This window comes from Athene noctua, chromosome 2 (genome assembly GCF_965140245.1).
Source record: "Athene noctua chromosome 2, bAthNoc1.hap1.1, whole genome shotgun sequence".
Classification (NCBI taxonomy): Eukaryota; Metazoa; Chordata; class Aves; order Strigiformes; family Strigidae; genus Athene; species Athene noctua.
This window is the reverse complement of record NC_134038.1, coordinates 108,221,141-108,241,800: the sequence shown is the minus strand read 5'-3', so window position 1 is coordinate 108,241,800 and position 20,660 is coordinate 108,221,141. Positions and strand designations below refer to the sequence as shown.

Below are 20,660 nucleotides of genomic sequence, written 5' to 3'. Positions count from 1 at the left end.
TCAGTACTTTACCAGGCTTTCCCTCCTTGCCTTGAAATTTTTTTGCACCAGAAATTAAACACCTTTTTTTTCTTACCTTTATCTGGTAAGCTTTTTCTCAGCCTCCTGTCAGCAAACGATCAGACACAATGGTTTGCAGATATTCCCCTGGTCTCCTGTTTCGTGCATTGCGTGAATTAGTTAAAGGGAAAAATGCAAATCATTCTTCCTGCTTCTCTGTGCTCTCGACGTCTGTAATGTGAAGTTGTGCTGAGCAAGGCTCTCACCTGGTATAGGATGGGCTGAAGTCTGAATCTTTGGAGTAGAAATCTACTATGGAAAAGGACCCACCATAGGCCTCCTGTATGGTGTGTGGAACTACCACCTTATTCAGAAGGAAAGCGAATCCAAGCACCTCTACATTTAGGATTTTTCATCTGGATTTGTCCCTGGCTCTTGGTTCTGCTTTAGTAAGAGCATGAGCGAAAATGTATTTGAAGCAGATAGTGATCCTGACAGGCCCAGTTTCAGACAGCTTACATTTAGAGTGAACTCCTGAATCCAGTGTTCCTTCTTGGACAGCACGCTGAGGGCTAGAGGCAGCCGCTTGAGAGCACTGGGGCTGAAGCTTATAGGAATGTCAAGCCAGATGAGAAGGAAGTTTCTAAGATGAACCTCAGGAGAAATGCTTTTAAAATTTTACCTTAGTTTTGAGTTATTTTCACCTCCCTGAAAACCACTAATTTAGGCCAAGCTCCAAACAGTATTTTTCCTGGCTATGTTGTTTCAGGGTGGTGAATGGGGTGGAGTTTAAATGTATTTTTATCCCTTTATCCTCAGGAACTTGAGCACGGAGAAATGACCCAGAAGGCCATCTGAGTTAAGGCTGCATAGCTGAACAACAACATCTTGCTTTAGTCCCAAAAGATCTGAACGATCAAAGTGGAGGACACTGTTAACTTTGGGACCACATGATTGTGGAGTGCTAGAGCTACCTCCAAAGACCTTGCAAGGTAAGTAGATCGATCACTGGCAACACAGTGTCATCTGTTGCATAGAGTTGGAGTGCAAGGACAAGACATAGGCTGTGCTGTTGGAGAAGGGTCTCTGACTGCCATCTTCCAGAGAAACAGAGGGCTCATGGCTGCTGCAACCTGGCCCTGGTGGTAAAAAAGCAAAGGAACTGTCTTGGATTTGCTAAGGACAGCCTGGCCTCATTTTTGACTCTTGCAGCCCAAGTTAGCTCCCAACTCTGCCCTAGCTCCTGCAGACTGGAAGGAATCTCACTGGAAATAGGGTCTGTAGGAGTATGGTCAGGGGAACTCTATGAAAGAGAGAAAACGCATGGGAGAGTGTGAGAGGTGGTGTTGTCCTGAGGGCATGCAGAGTCTGTCATCAGAAAAAGAACAGCTCTGTTATCACCTTGTTTTCCCAGCGTATTATTTCAATTTTGCTTTTAGGGAAAGATAAGGCTGGCTCAGCCAAACCAGCAGGCTTGAATATGCTTTTCCACGTGAGCCCTGCAGTGGATCAAAGAAAGTGAGGGGGCAGCTTGGTTCAGCAGCCAGGCAAACTGGTACGTGCCTACAAAATCAGCACCTCTTCTGCCCAGGCTAGCAGGACATGTTCAGCAGAACCCTTTACTGTGACCAGGAAATCATGAAGCAAGGGAGATGTTGTTTCCATTTGCCTTCATTTATTGCCAGCTAACTGGCCTTAGCCTAAGGCACTGAGACAAGGGCAAGGAATTGCCTTAGTGGGAAGGTCCCAGAATAACTGTTTTTCTCCCCATTATGCCATGCTGTAAACCGCACTTAATAACTCTTCTATTAAGTTTATTACATGTGTTTGTATTATAACAAATCGCTAGGCAGGCTATTTTATTGGCTAGTTACATGATCTTTTAACACTTCAGGGCTTATTTCTAGCGTAGGAGCTTCCTTGGGGTTCTGAGCAAGGAAAAGTCTCCCAAGGGAAGGTATTGCCCTTGGGACAGTGTTGCCTACTGCTGCCTAAATTTCAGTGCCTGTCATGTAAAATGCCCAAGGATAAATAATACATTTGCCAGGGACTGGAAGACATTGACACAGGATCTATCAGATCTATCGGGAACTCAAAGCCTTCTGGAGCAGAAGCAGAAGGCCAGCTGGGACATTCCGCAGCACTTGAAATGACATGAAGACTTCTGTGTTTAAGCAGCCAAGTACTGTTTTTAAAGTTGTAAATTCAAGGAGCAACATTTTTCCCCCACAGGAGCACCCAGACACTATCAGTGACAGATTAGCCATCAAAATATGGCCTGACCCTCAGTGCTACAGTTTAACATGGAATCCATTACAGTGTTCATTTTGACCTGAAAACAACCAGTTTCCCAACACAAGAAGAAATGCTTGCATTTTGGGGGCTTTGCCATATTTTTCATATGCAGCAGAAAGGGAGAATTCTTTTGCATTTGACCTTAAAAATATACACCCCTACATCTCCAAAGTGCAGCCCAGAATTACTCCTGATGCATTAGAAGTGAGCAAAACCCTTCAAAAGCTCATTTTAACCTGGGCAGCAGCTGACACCTTGGAATTAAAAGCATCAGGTCTGCATCCTCTTTGGGGCTGAAGAATATAAGGCATAATAGTGAGAACATGTCCCATCATGTCCTGCTCATGCATTCTTGTGCTGAGGCACCACATGGTTGCAACACTTTCGAGTGAAACTGTTCAGTAAGCAGCCAAAGCTGGTTTGTTGGGTTGCCTTCTGCTTTGACAGAGCAGCCATTTTTTCCTTTCATTTAAAGGAGATTGACCAGTGATATAAGTAAGATGTGTCAGCTATGAGTGCAATTTCTGCAGAAAAATAGATGTCCATGGGTATTCTCACCTTCTGCTCCACCAAGCAAGTGACCAGAGAGAGTGAGGAGGGTGAAGTTTTCAGGATTCAAGGATCACATAGTGGGCCTGGGATGCTTACAGAGGTGCCTCAGGTGCCACAAATTTAAAGGCAAGGCCCTGTCCACAACTTCAAGGTTTTCTTCTCTGGTTCTTGTACAGCCCACAAACTCGTAGCTGGGATCCCACTAGTACATATTAATAGCAATCGGATAGCTCTGTATTTTAGTTTCCGGGTATTGTTCCCACAGGCACGCCTGCATGCAGTTGCACAAACCAGGTCTCCTACAATCTGAGGGGTTGCACGTCTGCATAAAGGCATTGCTGGTTTAGGTGCCCTACAGCAGGAGCAGGAAGGAAATGAGTCATTTAACCTTTTTGCCTTGGCAGCACCATGCTTGCAGAACTGATGAGAAGGCACCAAAAAGCAATAAAATACTTCCTCAGTGGTCAACTTTTATGGTTCTTTCTGCACCCTGTTATCCCCGCGCTGTTTTCTTTTCAAAAATCCAAATAACACCACCAGCCAGAGGAATGTCGCTGCATTTGATTCTACCAGGAGTATAAATGCGTGATTTTGGAAGTAGCAGTTACACCTTTACATATAAACTTGAGTTCTACTTTGCACTTAAAGCAAAGGTTCATTATTCCCTTTGCAATAAAGTTATAGCGTATGGCTCAGACTTGCAATACTTCCTCTCTGAAGGGTATTTACTCTGTCTATTTTGAGATACTTCAGCATCTTAATTTGGTCCTCTTCAGTCTTTTCAAAGGCTCTCCTCTCTTCAGTGACACTTTATTGAACTGTGCTCCTTTCATCTTATGAAATGAAACTAGATACTAAAAGAAACTAAGTTAGAGGTTATCAATACTCTTCTTGAATACATTTGATGAGATTTTAGAAGTTCATCCTTTTATTCATTTAGGAAATATGCTAATCTAAAAATTAATCTAGTAATAAATTGTCACCTTCTCTGATCTTTTTTTGGGGGGAGGAGGGGTGTCTTCTAAATGATTTCAGTATGTGTTTTTCTCTTCATCTTATGTCTGTCTTTTCAAAGAGCATGGCTGATTATAAATTAACACCAAAAATTCTGGCCATTCATTAGGACTCCGAGAGACACAGGAATTCCTTGCATACTTTCTCCATAAACATCTGCTCTGGAGATGTTAGCAATTCAAAACCATTTTCACACTCTGCATGAATTGTTTGGATGGGGTGGAGGGAAGTCTGATGTCTCTGAGCTTGTGCGAATTGTAGTTTTAACTCTTTAGGATCAGAAATAAAAAATGCCTTACTTGCAACATCACAGATTACCTGTGTTGCACACTCTGGAATCACAAGATCCTCATGTGCAGTTTAAACTTGTGGGTCAGTCTCATACACAATAGGATTTTCTAGAATGTAGGTATAATTCAGACTTTCCATATTTTCTGTGCATTTAAAATTCATATGAATTGGCTACACTGAAAAAAAATGCAATTAGGTAATGATATGAACAATTGCATCTAATTATTGTGATTAACCCAGTTACAGAGTATTAAGCTGACAGATGAAGTATATTAAAAGGAACCATTACAACATTAATCATCACCCCTCCTCCATAGTTGTATACCCCAGTTCTCTTGGCTGTAAAGAAGCAACGGTTCAAGAAAGAAGAGATATGTGTCAAGCACTCCCGACAGCAGATGATTTGGCCTAATGTCTGTGGTCTTTTAAGGTTCGAAATGCTTGCTAACCCAGACGTTAGTGATTGTGACACTCAGTGTCTCAGCTCCACTGTAATCTGGGATATATCAAAAGGAGCCATCAATGTATAAAAGTGACAGGACCCTGGGACCAGTCTTCCACTGTTCTTCTTTCCTAACAGTGTGATAATCACTCCAAGTAATGTCTTCATACCACTAAGTCTAGTACATTACTAGGTTCCCCAATTATGTTACCGCTTCTCATCCGTGTGATATTAACTTCATATTAATGGTCAGATTTAGTAAATCATTCACACAGTTATAAATCACATGTAGTTGTCTGGTATTGTGTGGCTGATCCATGCTGTTTACTGATGCACTGAACTGAGAAGTTGATGAAATGTATGCACGACATTTTCTTTGAGCTTCCCATTCACTGTTAATAGATGAGCTTTTCATAGCTTTAAAAGAAGTCTCTGGGGTTCAAAAAATCTTGTAATAAATGTTTTAAACTAAATGTACTTTTCTGTACAGCTCTCTGGTAAAGACATTTTCATTATCCCAGAATCAAAATATTTAAAATCAGGGAATTCAACATTAGAGGGCTCACTTAAACCTAAATTTGTTACAGCATAGAAATGCACAAAAAATGCTCTTAGACACTCAATAATTCTATCCTGTAGTGACAGAAATTAGGTAAAAAAATTAAATAAAACTTTCAACACAAACTAAAATTAGTCTGAAGACAAAATTAGTGAGATGTCTAAATCATACCTAGTATTATTGGGCAGAGGTCAAACTATTTAAGTGTCTTCTTCATACTGAAATTCCTAGAGTTATAATGAACTTTTGGGGATAAATAGAGAAACCTAGGTCTTTTATTCCCAAATCTTATATATAATCTTGCTTTTTCCTCTATTTTAATATAATTTTTCAGTCTGAAATCAGTGTGAGACGTGTTGAGCTGGTAACTCTTTAAGTCTTTAATTGTGACCAGTACAGTAGTAGATGATTCTTGTGATTGCTTTATTGCTTTATTTAGTGGTTAGAGCTGCTAGTGGAGCCTAATACTTAAGATATACAGAGTCAGGTAGGTGTATTTCTGGCCTAGTAAGTCAAATTTATCTTCTGCTCAAGCAGAAATATATCATTAATTTTAATGGGACTTGTACAGGATTATGCCAGCAGCAGGTTTAGTTTTACACATCCCAGCATCTCTCGCTTCTTTTTCCTGTGACCATGTACTACTACTCTCCTGAACAGGAGCAACTCCTACAATAAATTGTTTAATTGCAGATGTATACATCAACACCATCCAGTCTGAAGATATTTTGGCACAGCTGTCTGTGGGGGTAAACAAGGCATCTGGCTGCCTTACCCATTCTCTGAACTTTATGATACTGTGTTGTGTTAATTCCGTTCCAGCCTAGTTTATAAACTACAGTGAATTACTTTGTCCAGTGATTTGTCCACAAACCCAATAATCTCACTGTTCTTGGAGAGTCATAAATCCAGTTCCTGAGATTTTTCTAATTTATCTCCTAAGGGAACCTGATTTCCAAAGGTGCTGAGGTCTGCCAGCTCCTGCCGAGCCATAAGGCTGCTCTTCCCCACACCACAACGTGTTTCTTGCAAGTGAAGGACAAGCAGCTGCCAGAAGCCTGGCAGCATTGGGAAAATGCACTGATAGGTAAATGTTGGGTGGAACAGACTCAGTGGCAGGATCAGTCCTTTGAATCCCAGATCTTGCACAGGCAGGGGGTGCAACGTGTTATCAAGAACTACATCCACCCAATGAAAGATGGTACTGATAACAAAACAGTAATAATAGCTTTACAGAGGGTGAGTCATTGGGACGACTGGAGCTGGCCTTCTCAACTGATATATAGACTGCTTTGTAAGAGCCCTGAGCAGTTCCCAAAATGTAAAAGGTAATTGAGAATTTTACACTTTGCTGTCTGTCTATTACTGACCTATTTTCATGGTGGTTGGATGTAGAGAGACCCGATGGTCTGAGGATGGTGACACATCCCTTCTAAACCAGTAAACAGACTGGGAAAATACATGAAAAAACATTTCAGTGAACAACCAGACCGTAACAGAAGTGTCTGAAAAATTCCGGTTCTGCTTCTGCATTGACATGAACTCTATTTAATATGACATTTTCTTTTGTGCTGGTTTCAGTAATTTTCCTGCTGACAAAAAAATAACACGTGGCTACCAAAGCTCCCTGCTGGCCATGTAACCCCCAAATGCTTCTTACACTCCCGCTGTGTCACAACGGCAGAAATCCTGAGTCGTTTTTGCAAAGCAAACAAAGCACTTCGCTGTTATCTTTGGGAGAGGCGTTGGGAACATATCTGTGTGATAAGGAGGGTGTGTGTGAGAGTCTGAAAGACAGAGGGAGCCAAGAGGCATTTTCTCCGTAGGAAATACTTAGTGATCAGGCAGTGTGGCATTCCTCTGAGATGAAAAGCTACTCCTTCCACTCTCTACAATTAAATCAACACTTGAGTCATGCTTTCGGAGTGGAGACAGGTAAACTGCTTTGCTTTGGGTTTGCGGTGATTTTATGGTTCACTGTTGAATTGAACCCTGCAAATGTTTTTGTCTTTGAACTCTGCAAATGCTCTTTGCTGCCTTGGGCTGGGCTGTGTGTGCAAAACCAGAGAAGGCAAAGGGGTGTAGTCATGCAAGAAAAGGGAGCTCTCCTTGACTTTGCACAACTCCCATTCAGCTGATGATCTTGGCACCTCTGCATGTGGACTTGTTGGAGGGTGTGTTACAGAGGGAGGCAGGCTCCTCATCCATCCTGGCTGACGTTTAACTCCTTCCAAGCTCACTTAAATGACTAGAGAGCAAGTGGGTTAATCAAGGTATGTCCTGGCTTTAGGACTTCGCCCTCAGTAAAATGTCATGGTGCTGCTGCCCTTGTACTCTTTAGGTGGCAGCTTTGCTTTGGGAAGGCAATGCCAACCCTACAGCCTGTCTCCAGGCCTAGAAATGCCCTGACTCTGCTTCTTGATGAGCTCAGAAAAAGATGGTGTGGACAAGAAAAAAGCGGGGTGCCCAAAGCAGGCTTTGGGGTTTTCTATTCATTTGAAATGTAATTGCTTTTGTCTGATGGTGTGCACTTCAGTGTTTGAATCTCTTTGGCTGGAAGGTGAGTTGGTGCAATGAAAAGGCCTGTCTTAAACAGCCTCAGCAAAGAGCTGAGTGTGGCTCAGTTCTTGCTGTCTTTGCTGGAAGGTATTTGAGCCCAAATCTGGGATTTGGCTGAGCTGAATTAAAGGGCTGTGGAGCAAAATGGGCTTTCTGAGGCCTTTGGTCCTCCTTTAATCAGGATCTAGGGGTATCAGAGCTGTCACTGTCATAAGCCTGAAGCTCAGGACTGAGAAAAGGCCTTTTGTGATAGTCAGGGGGGATGAGGGGATGATGCATGTATTGTGATATGTCCTCTCTTCCCTCCTCCACCTCCCAGGAGCTTCATCTTCCCATCCCGAGGGCAACTTGGGAGCAGCAGCTGCTTAGCTCCTGCTGCCTCAGACACATTTGTGAAGCAAATCCATATGCACATAGTCTGAAGAAAAGTCCCAAGGAGGAACCCACAACATCTTTGGCCTCTTGCCATTCAGAGATTCCTGCCCTAGAAATGCATCATACCTGCACCCCTCTCTAGTTCGACTGAGAAATAGAAGTCCTGCTCCCTCCTCCAGCACTGCAGCCCTCTTCTGTGGCTGCAGAGATGGGAGAACTGGGAGTAGGATTGAGGAGCTGTGCTTTCCCTTCCTCCTGGGTGCTAGAGCCTCAAGGCTGAATTTCCCTCGGAAGGGAAAGACTGAGGAGAAAGGAACAAAAAATAACAGGTTGCTTATTTCTTGAATCATTTCCATGTCTAGGTTCCCTTCCATGCTTAAGAAAATTTTGCGAAGTAGACTTTGAGTCCAATGCAGGTATTTCTAAATATTATTGTATTATTCTGCATATGCATATATTCCCATCTTACAGCTGCTACCCATGCAGACAAGGAGAACAAACCCTGTGCATTGAAGCCAAAAAGGCCTTCAACTGCCTGCTGCTCTCCTTAATTTACATGCCCTTATCCGATCCTTTTAATTTTTATCGGTATTCTACTTTTTCATACTGACCTTGCCTTCCTTTTGGGAAGGTAGTGAGGAGGAGCTTAGGTCCAGGTCCAGCTGTGGGCAGCCAGGATCCTGGCTCCAAGAAACACCAGAAAAATGGAGAACAGGAGCTGCCTTCGACCTGTGGCTGAGAGCCACAGGGAATTCCTCACATTCTTCTTCAACGTGGCAGGATGATTTGGTGATTAAAATCCATGACAACAGAGGCAGGGAAATAAAGCAGCTTCCTAAATCTCGGGAAGCCATTAAATGTAATAACCTGCAGCCTTCGAAAAGCAGGGAGACACCAATCTGGGCTCAGCAGTGAAGTCACTGCTTGTGGGTGGTGCACACAGGAGTCCAGAGGGAATAAATCCAGCCCTCCTTGTAATCTATAATGTATTTGTGGAATTCAGGAGAGCAGGTTTTTCTGTTAGGTTTTGTCTTCATTGCTAAAAAAGGTGTGTTCCTCCTGCAAAACAGTCAGTTCATGTTAACTCTCCTGCTGTAAAATCCTGGAGGAGGCAATTTTATCAAGGAATAAATAGAGCTAAATCAGCATGGGCAGAGAGTATGCAATCACCTCGCTCAGTTACCTTGCAATAAAATAAAAGATTTTACAGTCCTGTTGTTATCTCACTGTAAAAGTTATTTTTTAAAGCAGAGAAGACAAACCTGCAGTGCCTAAAAAAGGTATCAAAATGACATTTTATGAATGCGAGAACCAATCTGCTCAGAATAAATTGTATGTATTTAACTTTGACCCTTAGCAACATTGTGGCTGCTGTGAGTAGAGACAGCGTGCACAAAGGAGTGCTGTTTAATTTTAATCATACTGAACTCTCCCCTTCAAATCCTGGTTTGGTCTCAAAGATCAAGACCCACAAAAGTGGTTGTGAGCAAGTTAGTGGATAGAGTTTAGGACCTGTATTCAGAACAGCGAAGAAGCAGTCAGCTTTCAAAAAATAAGCAAAGATACAACAGTCAGCTGCAGCATATCTTAACTACAGATTTTGTTTTAAAATGAATTGCTCTCTCAAGGCTTCCAGATGAATGCTGACTTTTTACAGTTCTGTCACCAGTTTTAAACTTACCACTCAGCTGTGATGCTGGTTTAACCAGGCAGAGAGTAATCCCCTTTTGCACCTTGCACCTTCGGGATCTGACAAAATCTGAACCATAAAGGAATACATTAAGTACAGTGATCCAAAATAGGGATCAGAAACTTGATTCATATGACATTCTCAAACTGCTATATTATTATTAGACTATTAGTAGGATTTCTTCAGCTCACAGGAGCCCAGTAGCTCTTCATGTCACATTGGTTTCATTGTTATTCTGGACATATATTGGTTTCGGCAATGCAAAGGAAAGGGAATTCAAATGCATGTGGTGTGCATGTAGAAATACAGCTAAAAGGACTGTTGCCTTCTGAAACAAGGCACTGATGAGACCTGTGCTGTGTGATCTCTGTTTCGGGGTGTTTGCTGCAGGATATCACCAGCTCTGATGGTGACTGCTGTACTTTCCGATGAACGCAAGAAATGCAAGGCTGGTTGAGCGCCAGCTTGCTCTGAGCACTCATACAGTGTCAAGCCCATCAAGGATTTAGGAATGGTGATGACTCAGTTTAGGGTGACAGAAAGGACCCACAGCGCTCAAAGCAGCCTAAATGGCTGGAGTTTCCAGTCTGGCTGACTCATCCACCAGCCTCTTGTACACTCCCTCCAGTGCTCTTCCCCATCAGCTGAAAGGGTGAGGGGTTTTCATGGTGTCCTCCAGAAATCCCCCTGCCTTACGGTCCCATTGCCTTGAGGCTTTTAAGGCTGTACGAGGAATCTCTTGGGTGCCTCCAGCTGCTCTCCTGTCTGCCAGCACCTGACCTTGCTGCCAAACAGTTTGCCCCTGCCCAAGTCAATGTCTCCTTGTCTGTGAGTTTGCAAAAGGGCTGCTCCTTTGTGGGTCCTTTGGAAAGTGTCTAGTGGGAGATGAGCCCCCCCATGCCATACTGGTGTCCATGAGGTAGAGAGTGGGCTTTTGAGGAGTCATGAGCTGAATCTCTGCTTTTTTTTTCTCCACTTGTTTGGTTTTGTGATTTTTATACTAGCATGGGGAATTTTGCTATATTAGGGTAGTTTTCTTAGGTGGTGGCAGCAGCCTTATATCTGTGGACTGTAAAGCTATCTGAGAGCAACATCTGGGCTGTCAAAGGAGCTGCCCAGTTCTGGCAGGGAGGGACAAACAGTCCTAGTCCCAAAGTATTTTTTACCATGTGTGTCCCATATCTGTCACCATCAGAGAGAGACTTTTCTGTCAGTGGAGCTGCCAGGTTTACAGCTGCTGAGGAGCGAGGCCTTTGAATCTGCCAAAAACTCCATCAATTGTTTGCATCAAGATAACCAGAAATGGAAATAAACAACAGAAAAACAATAACTGAAAACCTCCCCCAAATATTCAAGTAGAGGGAAACTTTATTTTCCCACACTAGATTCCCTTTCATTCCCCCTCCCTGTTTGCCAGCATCATCTTTCCACCCTTAAAAATATCTAATTCAAGAGTAGGGGACAGAGTGGAAGAAATCGGTTCCACCCAGTAAAAGCCCGTGGATCATGCAGGTTTTTCTGCTTTCTGTCTTGCTGTCTCAAATGCAAAGCTTGTAACTTCTGCTTTGAGCTCATGCCTCTGTGAGTGTTTGTGGTTACAGCTTCTATTTCTACATTGGCAAACTCTGACCTGTTTTTCTTTTCTTTTTCTTTTTTTTTTTTTTTTTCCCCTTGAAAAAAGAAATCTGCCCCCACCAGTGTCTAAAAGCTCTTTAGACCTAGACTCTGACCACTGGCATCTGTTCAAGGCCTTTTCCTTGATTTGGGGACCGTGAAGGAGAGATCTGCAGCACTCCGTGTCTTCTGGAAGCCTTGCCAGAAAGGAACGGAGCGTGAAAACGTGCCAGCAGCAGGAAAAGAAGCATCGTTGTCAAGCTGCGGCGGTAGCAAAATGCAGGAGGCTGGGCCAGCAGTGAAGACGCCAGATTTCAGCAGGGAGGAGCCAGGGCCAGCGCGGCGCTGGGGCTCGGGCGCTTGGCCTCAGTCGATGCGCTGGGCAGGCGGTGGCCTGCGGATGCGGGAGAGAGATAAATGAGGAGTCATAGCGAAGACGCATTTCCAGCCAAGGCGAAGGAGGAGGCCTCTCCGAAGGGAGCTGACGTTGGGGATTACTGGAGCAGAGAGCAGGGGGAGCCTGGCCGGTCTGGCTTCCACCCCGGGCCAGCCCTAACATCTGGGCACAGCTGTTTTCCTGGAGCCTTTTCTGCTGCTGCACATCGGCTTGTTTTGCAGCAATGGAATCGAATGGCACTTTCCTCGCTTGCAACAGTAAGTCTGTAGAAATGTCCTTGCTTTTCAGCTCTCTTATCTTGTCCAAGAGCTTTATTTTTCTACTCTCTTCTCTCTGTCCTCTGCCTCCCCATTCTCTCATTTGGAAGTAGTGCGGCGTTTAGTCAGTGTTACAGAGAGATGACCGATTTTTCTGTTGGTAGAAAGGGTTTCTTGGCTGGACAAGCATCTGCAAGTCCAGAAAAGTTGATCCAAATCTCCTCCCCTTTATGGTGAAACTCAAGGTGGGACGGATGCTCAACTGAGGAAACTCTCTGGGCTCTGGTGAAGACAGCAGAGCCAGGATAAATTACCTAGGCTCAAGATCTGCCCCTAAGACTCTTTAAATGTTAAATACAAAAAAAATTAAAATATTTCTAAAAAAGAAGAAATCCTCTCTGCCCTTCCAGCAAGTGAGAGTTAAGTAAGATTCAACTGGTACCAAGATTGAGAGACTTGTCTGACAGACGGGGTAATGAAATATCCCTTATTCCCTTGTCTGACTTTAATATATTGCTTTATTACCTCCTCACTGTATTTTACTTACTCTGATGAGCAGAAACAACTCAAGGCTGTGATAGCTACAGATTGAAAAGAAGATATTGTGATCCCACAGAAATGGGAAAAGTCTACAGTGATTGTTTTTAGTTCATGAGATAGGTGCTTTCTTACTATCAATGAGCTATAAACAAAAATAAACTTATAGAGCAATAAGTGATGGACCATAAACATAATCAGTTTAGCATTATCAGAAGAAATGTGAAAAGATTCCCCCAGGCTCAAGAAATCTTCCCTCTTATTTTCCCAGATGCTCGAAATCTGGCAGGAAGGTGAAACAGAGGTTAATGTTATACTTTCTGTAGGTATCTCATTCATTATACAACCACTGGGGAAAGAATGCTAAGAAATACATCTGGAACTATTAAAATATTTCCTATTGTTGCCTGTGGGTCATTTTTCGGTGAATATTATTTAGTCTTCGGTGGTTAGGAACCAAGGAGAATTCAGTGGCTGTTTCTTAATCTATTTTCTTGTCTCAAGCAGAAAAATACACAAGTGTTGAATAAGCTGAGCTTTTAAAAAAGTATTTACTGAAATTCTTTGACACATAACACACACAAGTGCCAAAGTCACTCCAAATGCCAGACTACTTAGACAAGAAAAGTTGCTCACATGTTGGTTTGTTAGCAGGATCAGACTTGTGCTATGTAGTTTGTCAGAAATTTCTCAGATACTATGGTTTATAGATATGTTTTGTCTACAGCTGTATGTTGAAACTCAGTTACTTTCAGTTTCTTTCTTTTTTTTTTTTTTTCTAACATAGATACAACAGCTGTATTTACCATGTCAGAATTAACCACGGGCACATGGTTCACTCTCAGTAAAATATCTGACAGTCAATAGGAGACACCTGAGATATCTTTGGGTAGCAGAAGTGGGTATTAATGTAGATGAGAGTTTCTGAAAAGTTTGTATAGTTTTGTTTACTCTGCATTGGATGGAGATCCGAGTCCTGGGAAGAAAACTGTGCATGTTCCCTTGTCCACAGAGCCAGAGTAGCTGCTGTGATTTAGTGGTCTGTGCCTTTTATTTTGAATGTGTTTAATTCAGCTGAATGGGCTTCTTGTGTCTTATTTTATAAAAGGTCATCCACATTTAGTACGCAATGAATCTGCTAGACTCTGTGGGCTGTTAATAATCTTTCTCTTGCCTCATGAAGTTAGTTTGTTTCTGAACTGGGAGCCCTTGTGTTCGCACAGATTATAGAACAGCTAATTTATACTATGCCTTATTCTTATACACCGACTTTTTAATCCAAGACACTGGGTACATTGTGTGGGGAATGCCACAGCCCCATTATGGGAATGGCCTCTGCTCCAGCCCAGGGTGAGAATCACCAGGGAAGGGTTAGTAAAATTCTACAAAACAGGCCATTTCCTTGTTTCTTCTGTCGGCTAGTCCTGATAATTAATTTTGAGATTTAAATTTCCAAATGAATAATCTCTACCTGCCCATCTTAGCTGGGAGCACTGAGGAGGCTTCTTCTGGGCTTCAGCCTCTGTGGGTGGAGACAATGCTACTTGGGATGAGATGGGATCTGCTCTGAAGTAGCCAGTAACTTTGATCTCTTTTTCTACAAACAAAATGCTTCTAGCACACCCCATTTGATGCAGGTTGTGCCTGATGTGTTACACAGGTTTTCTGAGCCACAGTGTTTCTAGTAGTGCAGGAGAATTGGCAATACTGACACTTCTTAGTACGTTAAATATGCAGCTTGTCCCTTTTTCAGACAGAACAAGTAAAATTAATTTGGGGTCTTTTTTTATTTTGACAAAAAAGCTGCTAAATTTCCAATCTGAGCAATGTCTTTTAGCAAAACTAAAGCCTAGAGATGATTTTGAGATTGTTGTCAGCATGCCTAGCCCCAACATCAGGCCCAAAACCAGATGAGTTGGGGCAAGAAGATGCTTGGGGGAAAATAGTTTTTAATGAGGAAATTAAAGATGAGGAAGAAGGAAATGCAGTCACTTGGAAAACTGCTGCAGGTAGCAGAGATGGAAGGACACAGCCAACTACAAGGAAAAGCAAGAGGGAGAGGTGTGTGGGGAAGAGATGGTTTGTGCAAGATGCAGAAACTCAGCTGACTGGATAGGCAGCTCTGGGAGCCAAAGGTGTTGACAATTTGGGAGCAAGGTATAGTTTCATTTGCAGGGAAATCTAAATATATAAACAGATATTTATGAAGGAAAGGTGCAAATACTTGGTGATTTGATCATCCAGATGGGATTCAGCTAGCTAAATGTAGCTATCTGCAAGAAATTTTAGGCTTATAGGGATCTAGATGGGTGAATTGTACCCTGTCTTCTCCTGGCCCCTGCAGTGCACTGTAGATACCTAAATAACTGTGAGACTAATGCCCAGCCCATGAGTCTCCCAGGTCCCTACTGTGGGTGTAGAGTCTCAGTCCCTACTCAGTCAAGCCCACCAGAATGGAAGGCTGCAGACCTTGCTCAAACACAGAGGTTTCTCTTTTACTTTATGCAGGTAGAGAAAATTTTGACACAGTTTCTTATAAACTGAGATACTTACACACCTTAAATGAGCCAGTTTAGACAATGTGTGTGGGGAAATTCTCACACTTCAGGCTGCCTATCTCATGGGTACCTTTTAAAGCCCCTTACTGAGGTACAGAATCAAAGAATCATAGAATCATCTAGGTTGAAAGAGACCTTGAAGATCATCCAGTCCAACCATTAACCTAACACTGACCATTCTCAACTACACCACATCCCTCAGCGCTGTGTCAACTCTACTCTTAAACACCTCCAGGGATGGGGACTCCACCACCTCCCTGGGCAGCCCATTCCAACACCTAACAACCTGTTCTGGAAAGAAATGCTTCCTAATATCTAGTCTAAACCTTTCCTGGTTAAACTTGAGGCCATTCCTTCTTGTCCTATCACTTATTACTTGGTTAAAGAGACTCATCCCCAGCCCTCTGAAACCTCCTTTCAGGTAGCTGTAGAGCGCGATGAGGTCTCCCCTCAGCCTCCTCTTCTCCAGACTAAACACCCCCAGTTCCCTCAGCCGCTCCCCGTACGACCTGTGCTCCAGACCCTGCACCAGCTTCGTTGCCCTTCTCTGGACACGCTCGAGTCATTCAATGTCCTTTTTGTAGTGAGGGGCCCAAAACTGAACACAGGAATCGAGGGGCGGCCTCACCAGTGCCGAGTACAAGGGTAAGATCCCTTCCCTGTCCCTGCTGGCCACGCTATTGCTGACACAAGCCAGGATGCCATTGGCCTTCTTGGCCCCCTGGGCACACTGCTGGCTCACAACAAGTCTCATTGGCTGTTTTTGGCTAAACTTCAAGAGTGCTGAATTTCCAGATAAATCACTTAGGGGGGGGAAAAAAGGATTTTTTTCCTTAGTTTTGCATAATTCAATTGAGCAATTTATTTACTGTACAAATTTTACCCTGCAACAGAATGGTGAGAGTGACCTGCAGTTTGTCTGTGGAAGAAATTTCAGCTCCTGAAGAAAATGTCAAGAAAAGCTGTTAAATGGCCTTAAAAAATGAAGCTGGGACCCACCTACAATTGACTTTGTCTTTATGAAGAGAACAATTTCACCAGCATGTCCCCAGAAACATGACTTAGGAGTTAGGCAACTAAGCTGCATGAGTGCTCCTGGCTGTTGGTCCTGGTCCTATCCATCAAGTTGATAGCCTTCTTTTCAATTACATTCTTCCCACTCTTTTCACACCAGCTACTGGAAAAGCTGTAATTTCCTGCAAGCTAGTGTTTGTTTTAGTGCCTCTCACTATGCAGCCAAAACTCTGTGTGCACTGTGATGGAGGGACCAGTGGAAGGACCAAACCAAACCTTCAGCCTGGTTTTGAGTTCCTGAGTGCAATGAGCTTTAGTTGGGTGTTTTACCTGGATTTCACAAAGGCACAGAACACTAGCTTTTGATGGGTCACAGCCAGTGCCATGCACAGATCCACGTTCCCTTCAAGTGACCCAGACTGGCAGAAAGATTTATGAAGATTTTCACAAATAAAGGTCACAGTTTAATTGTCTGTGAAATGTCTGAGCAGGCAGCCTGGCTTCGTCTGTACAAACCAGGGCCAGGGCTCTGCACTGTTTAACTGCCAGCACATTCCCCAGCATGGTCCATAACAAGCTAGGATGTAGCATGATGTGGGTGATGGCATGGGTCTGCAGTCCTTCCCAGTAGGCAGTCTGGATACAGCCAGTCTGTTTGGGGAAAAGGTATCTAGGTTGCATGGACTTACCAGAGCAGAGCTGGAGAAGGAACCAGTTCTCCTCCCAGAGACCTTGCAGAAAAGACCAGACATCCAAAGGATACAGAGAGAGAATAGGGCTGAGAAATACTGGGCAGGGTGACAGTGCTGATCTCAGTGCACCAGAAACCTGCCCATCATACAGCTTCTTGCCAGCATGCCAGTGGAGGAAGGTTTTAGGCAGTGATTTGAAGGACAGCCACGGCATGATACTTGGGGAGAACTCCTCTTATACAAAACTTTAAGGTCACCTTGCCCTGGCTCAGCAGGACCTCTCAAGCATTCTGGAAGGGAAATAGAATGGGCAAGAAAAGCCAATGTAATGAAGAGAAGGAGGTTTGCTGATGCTGCCACGGCCTTTGTGGAGAAGCCCATTCTCAGTGTCACCACAAGGTGGAACTTGGTACATACCACATGTACCGGAGATGCACCCACTGTCAACAGGCACACGCATCTTTGGCCAGAGATACACCCGTACTTATGGTCTCAGCAACCCCTCCCTGGTCCCCACTCCCCTAGAGGGAACAAGAAGGGGAGCGCTGGTGTAGAGGAACCACTGACATTTTTTTTTTTTGGTGGTGAGAAACTGGCTGTTCTCAAGCTCTGCTCTGCCAACAGCAAGGTCTGGTCCTCAGAGGATGTGAGGCATAACTGGGGAGAATAAAGCTGAGAGCAGTGAGTGGTGTCCTGGAGGTAGCAAGGACGGAGGAAAGAGTAAGGTTTCAATGGGTGGGCTGTGAGAAGGCATGAATGAACTGAAGAATGGACTCCAGAGGGAAAGGCAGGGCATATGGGAGCCTGCAGATGTGGAAGGAGTCTCGCTGTCCTGTTTTTCTGGTAGGGTCTCATCTTGAAATCACCTTGCCATTGCTGGGACCACACTGATGCCAGGCACAGGGCTGCTAAAGAGCTGATATAAAAGCCAGGTTGGATATAACCATGGGATGATGGCAGATGACAAAAGGGGCCTCTGCAGAGACACTTCACAGGTAACATCAGTGATTTGTAAAAGCACTGGAGAAAACAACTAAATCCTCATCCCTTGACAGGTTTTCTGCTTTTTCAAACAGCAGCTGCTGCCCAGTGCTGTAGCTGGTTGTGCTTATTTCCAAGCAGCTGCTGCACTACCAATGCTCCTCATACTAGGTGTGCAAAAATAATCCTCAGACTTTATTTACTATCAGGAACTTCAGTTTTTGAATGCTCCATCACCATAATAAGTGATGAAGGTTGCCATGTTACAACAGACCAGTTGAACTACAGTTTTTCTAAACTCTCATGGATTCTGAGTTCACCTGGATTGAATGGTCTCACATCTGCTGAGGACTAGAAATATGTAGGGGCAGACATTGCAGTTCATTAATGCGCAGCAATACTCTGATTGTGCTATTACTCTTATTAAAATAATTCTATTGAATTTCACTGTGAGGGACCCTGGGAGGGAAGATGAAATTACAATGTTTCTTCAAAGAATGGCATCATGTAAAATAAACCTATTTTTTTTCTTCTTGGTAACAAACAGAAAGCAAGGCACAACCTTTGGAACTTTAGTGGGAAAATCTCCCCTTAATGTGACATTTGTTATTCGTTATGTAACTGCCATAGGCATTACTAGTCATAATAGAGTAATTTACATCATGTGCATGATGCAATGGGGAAGTGGTGATGTCACCCCCAGCACGGGTATTTTCATTCCAGTCCTAAATTATCACAAGTCTGGCAAATCAGCAGCTGAGTTGTGCCATGTCATTTGTGCCAGTGTGGTGTAAAGAGACTATGATCAGTATTAGGGCTGCACCACTTTTGGTGTTGCCCAAACATGGCAGTGATGGGAGAACAGGTCCAGCCCAAAAGAACTCAAAACCAGCCTCCTTCTTCCTCAATGAAGTGGTAATAGACCTTTATTAGCTCCTTTATATAAGGATGTGATAGAGATTAATTCATTCTGGAAAACTGTCTGAAGAGCAGCCTGTACATTAATAGTCTTCTCACATAGCTCATTTCCTACCAGAGTCTACCTTTCTATCTCAAGTGCCTGTTTCCTGGATATTAAAGCACTTTGCGAACTTGGGACCACGTTCTGACATCCTCGTTCACACCGATTTCCATTTGCTCCATGAGTAATCTAGCTGGCATCTATAGGATGATTAGCACAGCCACCATCCTGGGCACAGGGACATGAACAACTTCACTCATGTGACTAGTGCCATTGATTTTTGGTGGGATTGGTCATATGGGTAAAATTGCATGCTTGGGTGCTTGCAGGCTTCGGACCCAGTCAGGTGTTACCTACGGTGAATAAGGGTTGGAGAATTTGTCCCTAAGCCATTTGCAGGATCACTTCCTCCAGCGCCGGAGTGTGACACAGCATCGTGTAACATCAATAAGCAATGCTGTGTAACTCCGTGTCACACTTACCCATCAGGCTTCGTCTATGAGACATGACATTGTCTTTAAATGACCTCAGGACCACAAGACATCCAGATCTGTTGTTTCCCAAAGCAGAGCATTTCTGGCCCAATGATCTCATGTTAATTTTAAAAGCAAACTGATTTTAACTGCCTTACATATCTGAAGCCCTCACAACAGCAAAACTTGCATGTTGCTGTTCTGGAGAAGTATCTAAACTCAGTGAATACCAATCCTGTGCTTTGTGTGTGTGCGAACTTCAGGGATAAGTACAGTAAAATGTTCTCTGAGGGCCTGGAAAGGTCCGAGCAGTGCTGTTACTGGCACTGTTTATTAGGAATTAATGAGAAAATCAAGTAGAGGGGCTCTGTGTGCTCCCAAATTGATCCCTGTGGGACTGTGGCTGCTGCTGGACAGGAAAGCTGGTGAACAGAAGCAAACTGTTCTGCTAAGGCAAGTACAGGAGACCACTCTCTTCCCTACTCCTTTAATTAGATCAATTCTCTCCAGTACAATGTGAAACATGGGAAGTGCCCAGAGACTGCTAGCTAATAAATATCATCTAACCATTACGTGATGGTGCCCACCTCCTAGCCAGAGGCAAAACCAAAGATCCCAGCTCCCAGGGGAGTGATATAGAGATAATGGATCTGGCATCCAGTCCCTGTAAGTGCAGGGGGCTCAGAAAAAGCTGGAGGTTTTTCCTCAAGCACCTACTAACTGCCTGGCTAACATGTTCAGCAATGTCCCATCCAGAAAATGCCTTTATTCCCCTTTGCTGTCTGTAGTTTGTAGTTGCTATGTATAAACAAGGTGGTATTAGTTGTACTGCTGTTCAAGGCCATGCAATGGCTCTGCCTTGCCCCCAGAGAGTTTCTTATATGTGGCATATGGCAGCAATTAATGACTCTGATCCTGTCCTTGTGCTGGTTCTCTGTGCTTCTCTGTGAGTGTTGGTAGGGCTTCCTTTAAAATGCGTAGAAAAAGGGGGAAGATGGCTGGATTACCAGGCACCAGAAATAAAGAATATATTTCTAAACCCTGTGTTGAATATGATGGGGGGATGGTGATGGAGAGCCTTTGATTAGGTCTCCAGCAGATATGGTGACACGTGCTTCACTGCCAGGTTTCTCAGGCATATGCTGGTTCTGCAGTAAGGGACATTCACCCTAGCTTGACTCCATCTCCCTGCAGTATCTTCACCCTTGGCTTGTCTGGCGGGGCAGCAGCTAGCAAAGGCAATGACAAAAAACCCTAGTCTGTAACGAGGTCTGTAAACTCACCTAGGATGGAACAGCTTAATAAGTACAGCTGCTGTATTTCACCATAGAAGAGGTCATGGCCAGGGAAGAGATGGATGGTAATCCCAGCTGTTGTCAGGACAGTGGGCAGGGGTCAT

At 43.7% G+C, this 20,660-nt stretch overlaps 1 protein-coding gene across 1 annotated transcript in view; it reads left to right on the top strand.

Annotated features, from left to right (window-relative positions):
- Window positions 1-11,776: 11,776 nt before the first annotated feature.
- PLCD1 (phospholipase C delta 1) overlaps window positions 11,777-20,660 on the top strand; it is a 57,579-nt gene continuing 48,695 nt past the window's right edge. Inside the window, exon 1 of the mRNA XM_074899849.1 lies at window positions 11,777-12,045. Within this exon, the coding sequence (XP_074755950.1) occupies window positions 12,012-12,045 (34 nt within the window). The 5' untranslated portion in view covers window positions 11,777-12,011. The remainder of the gene's footprint in view (window positions 12,046-20,660) is intronic.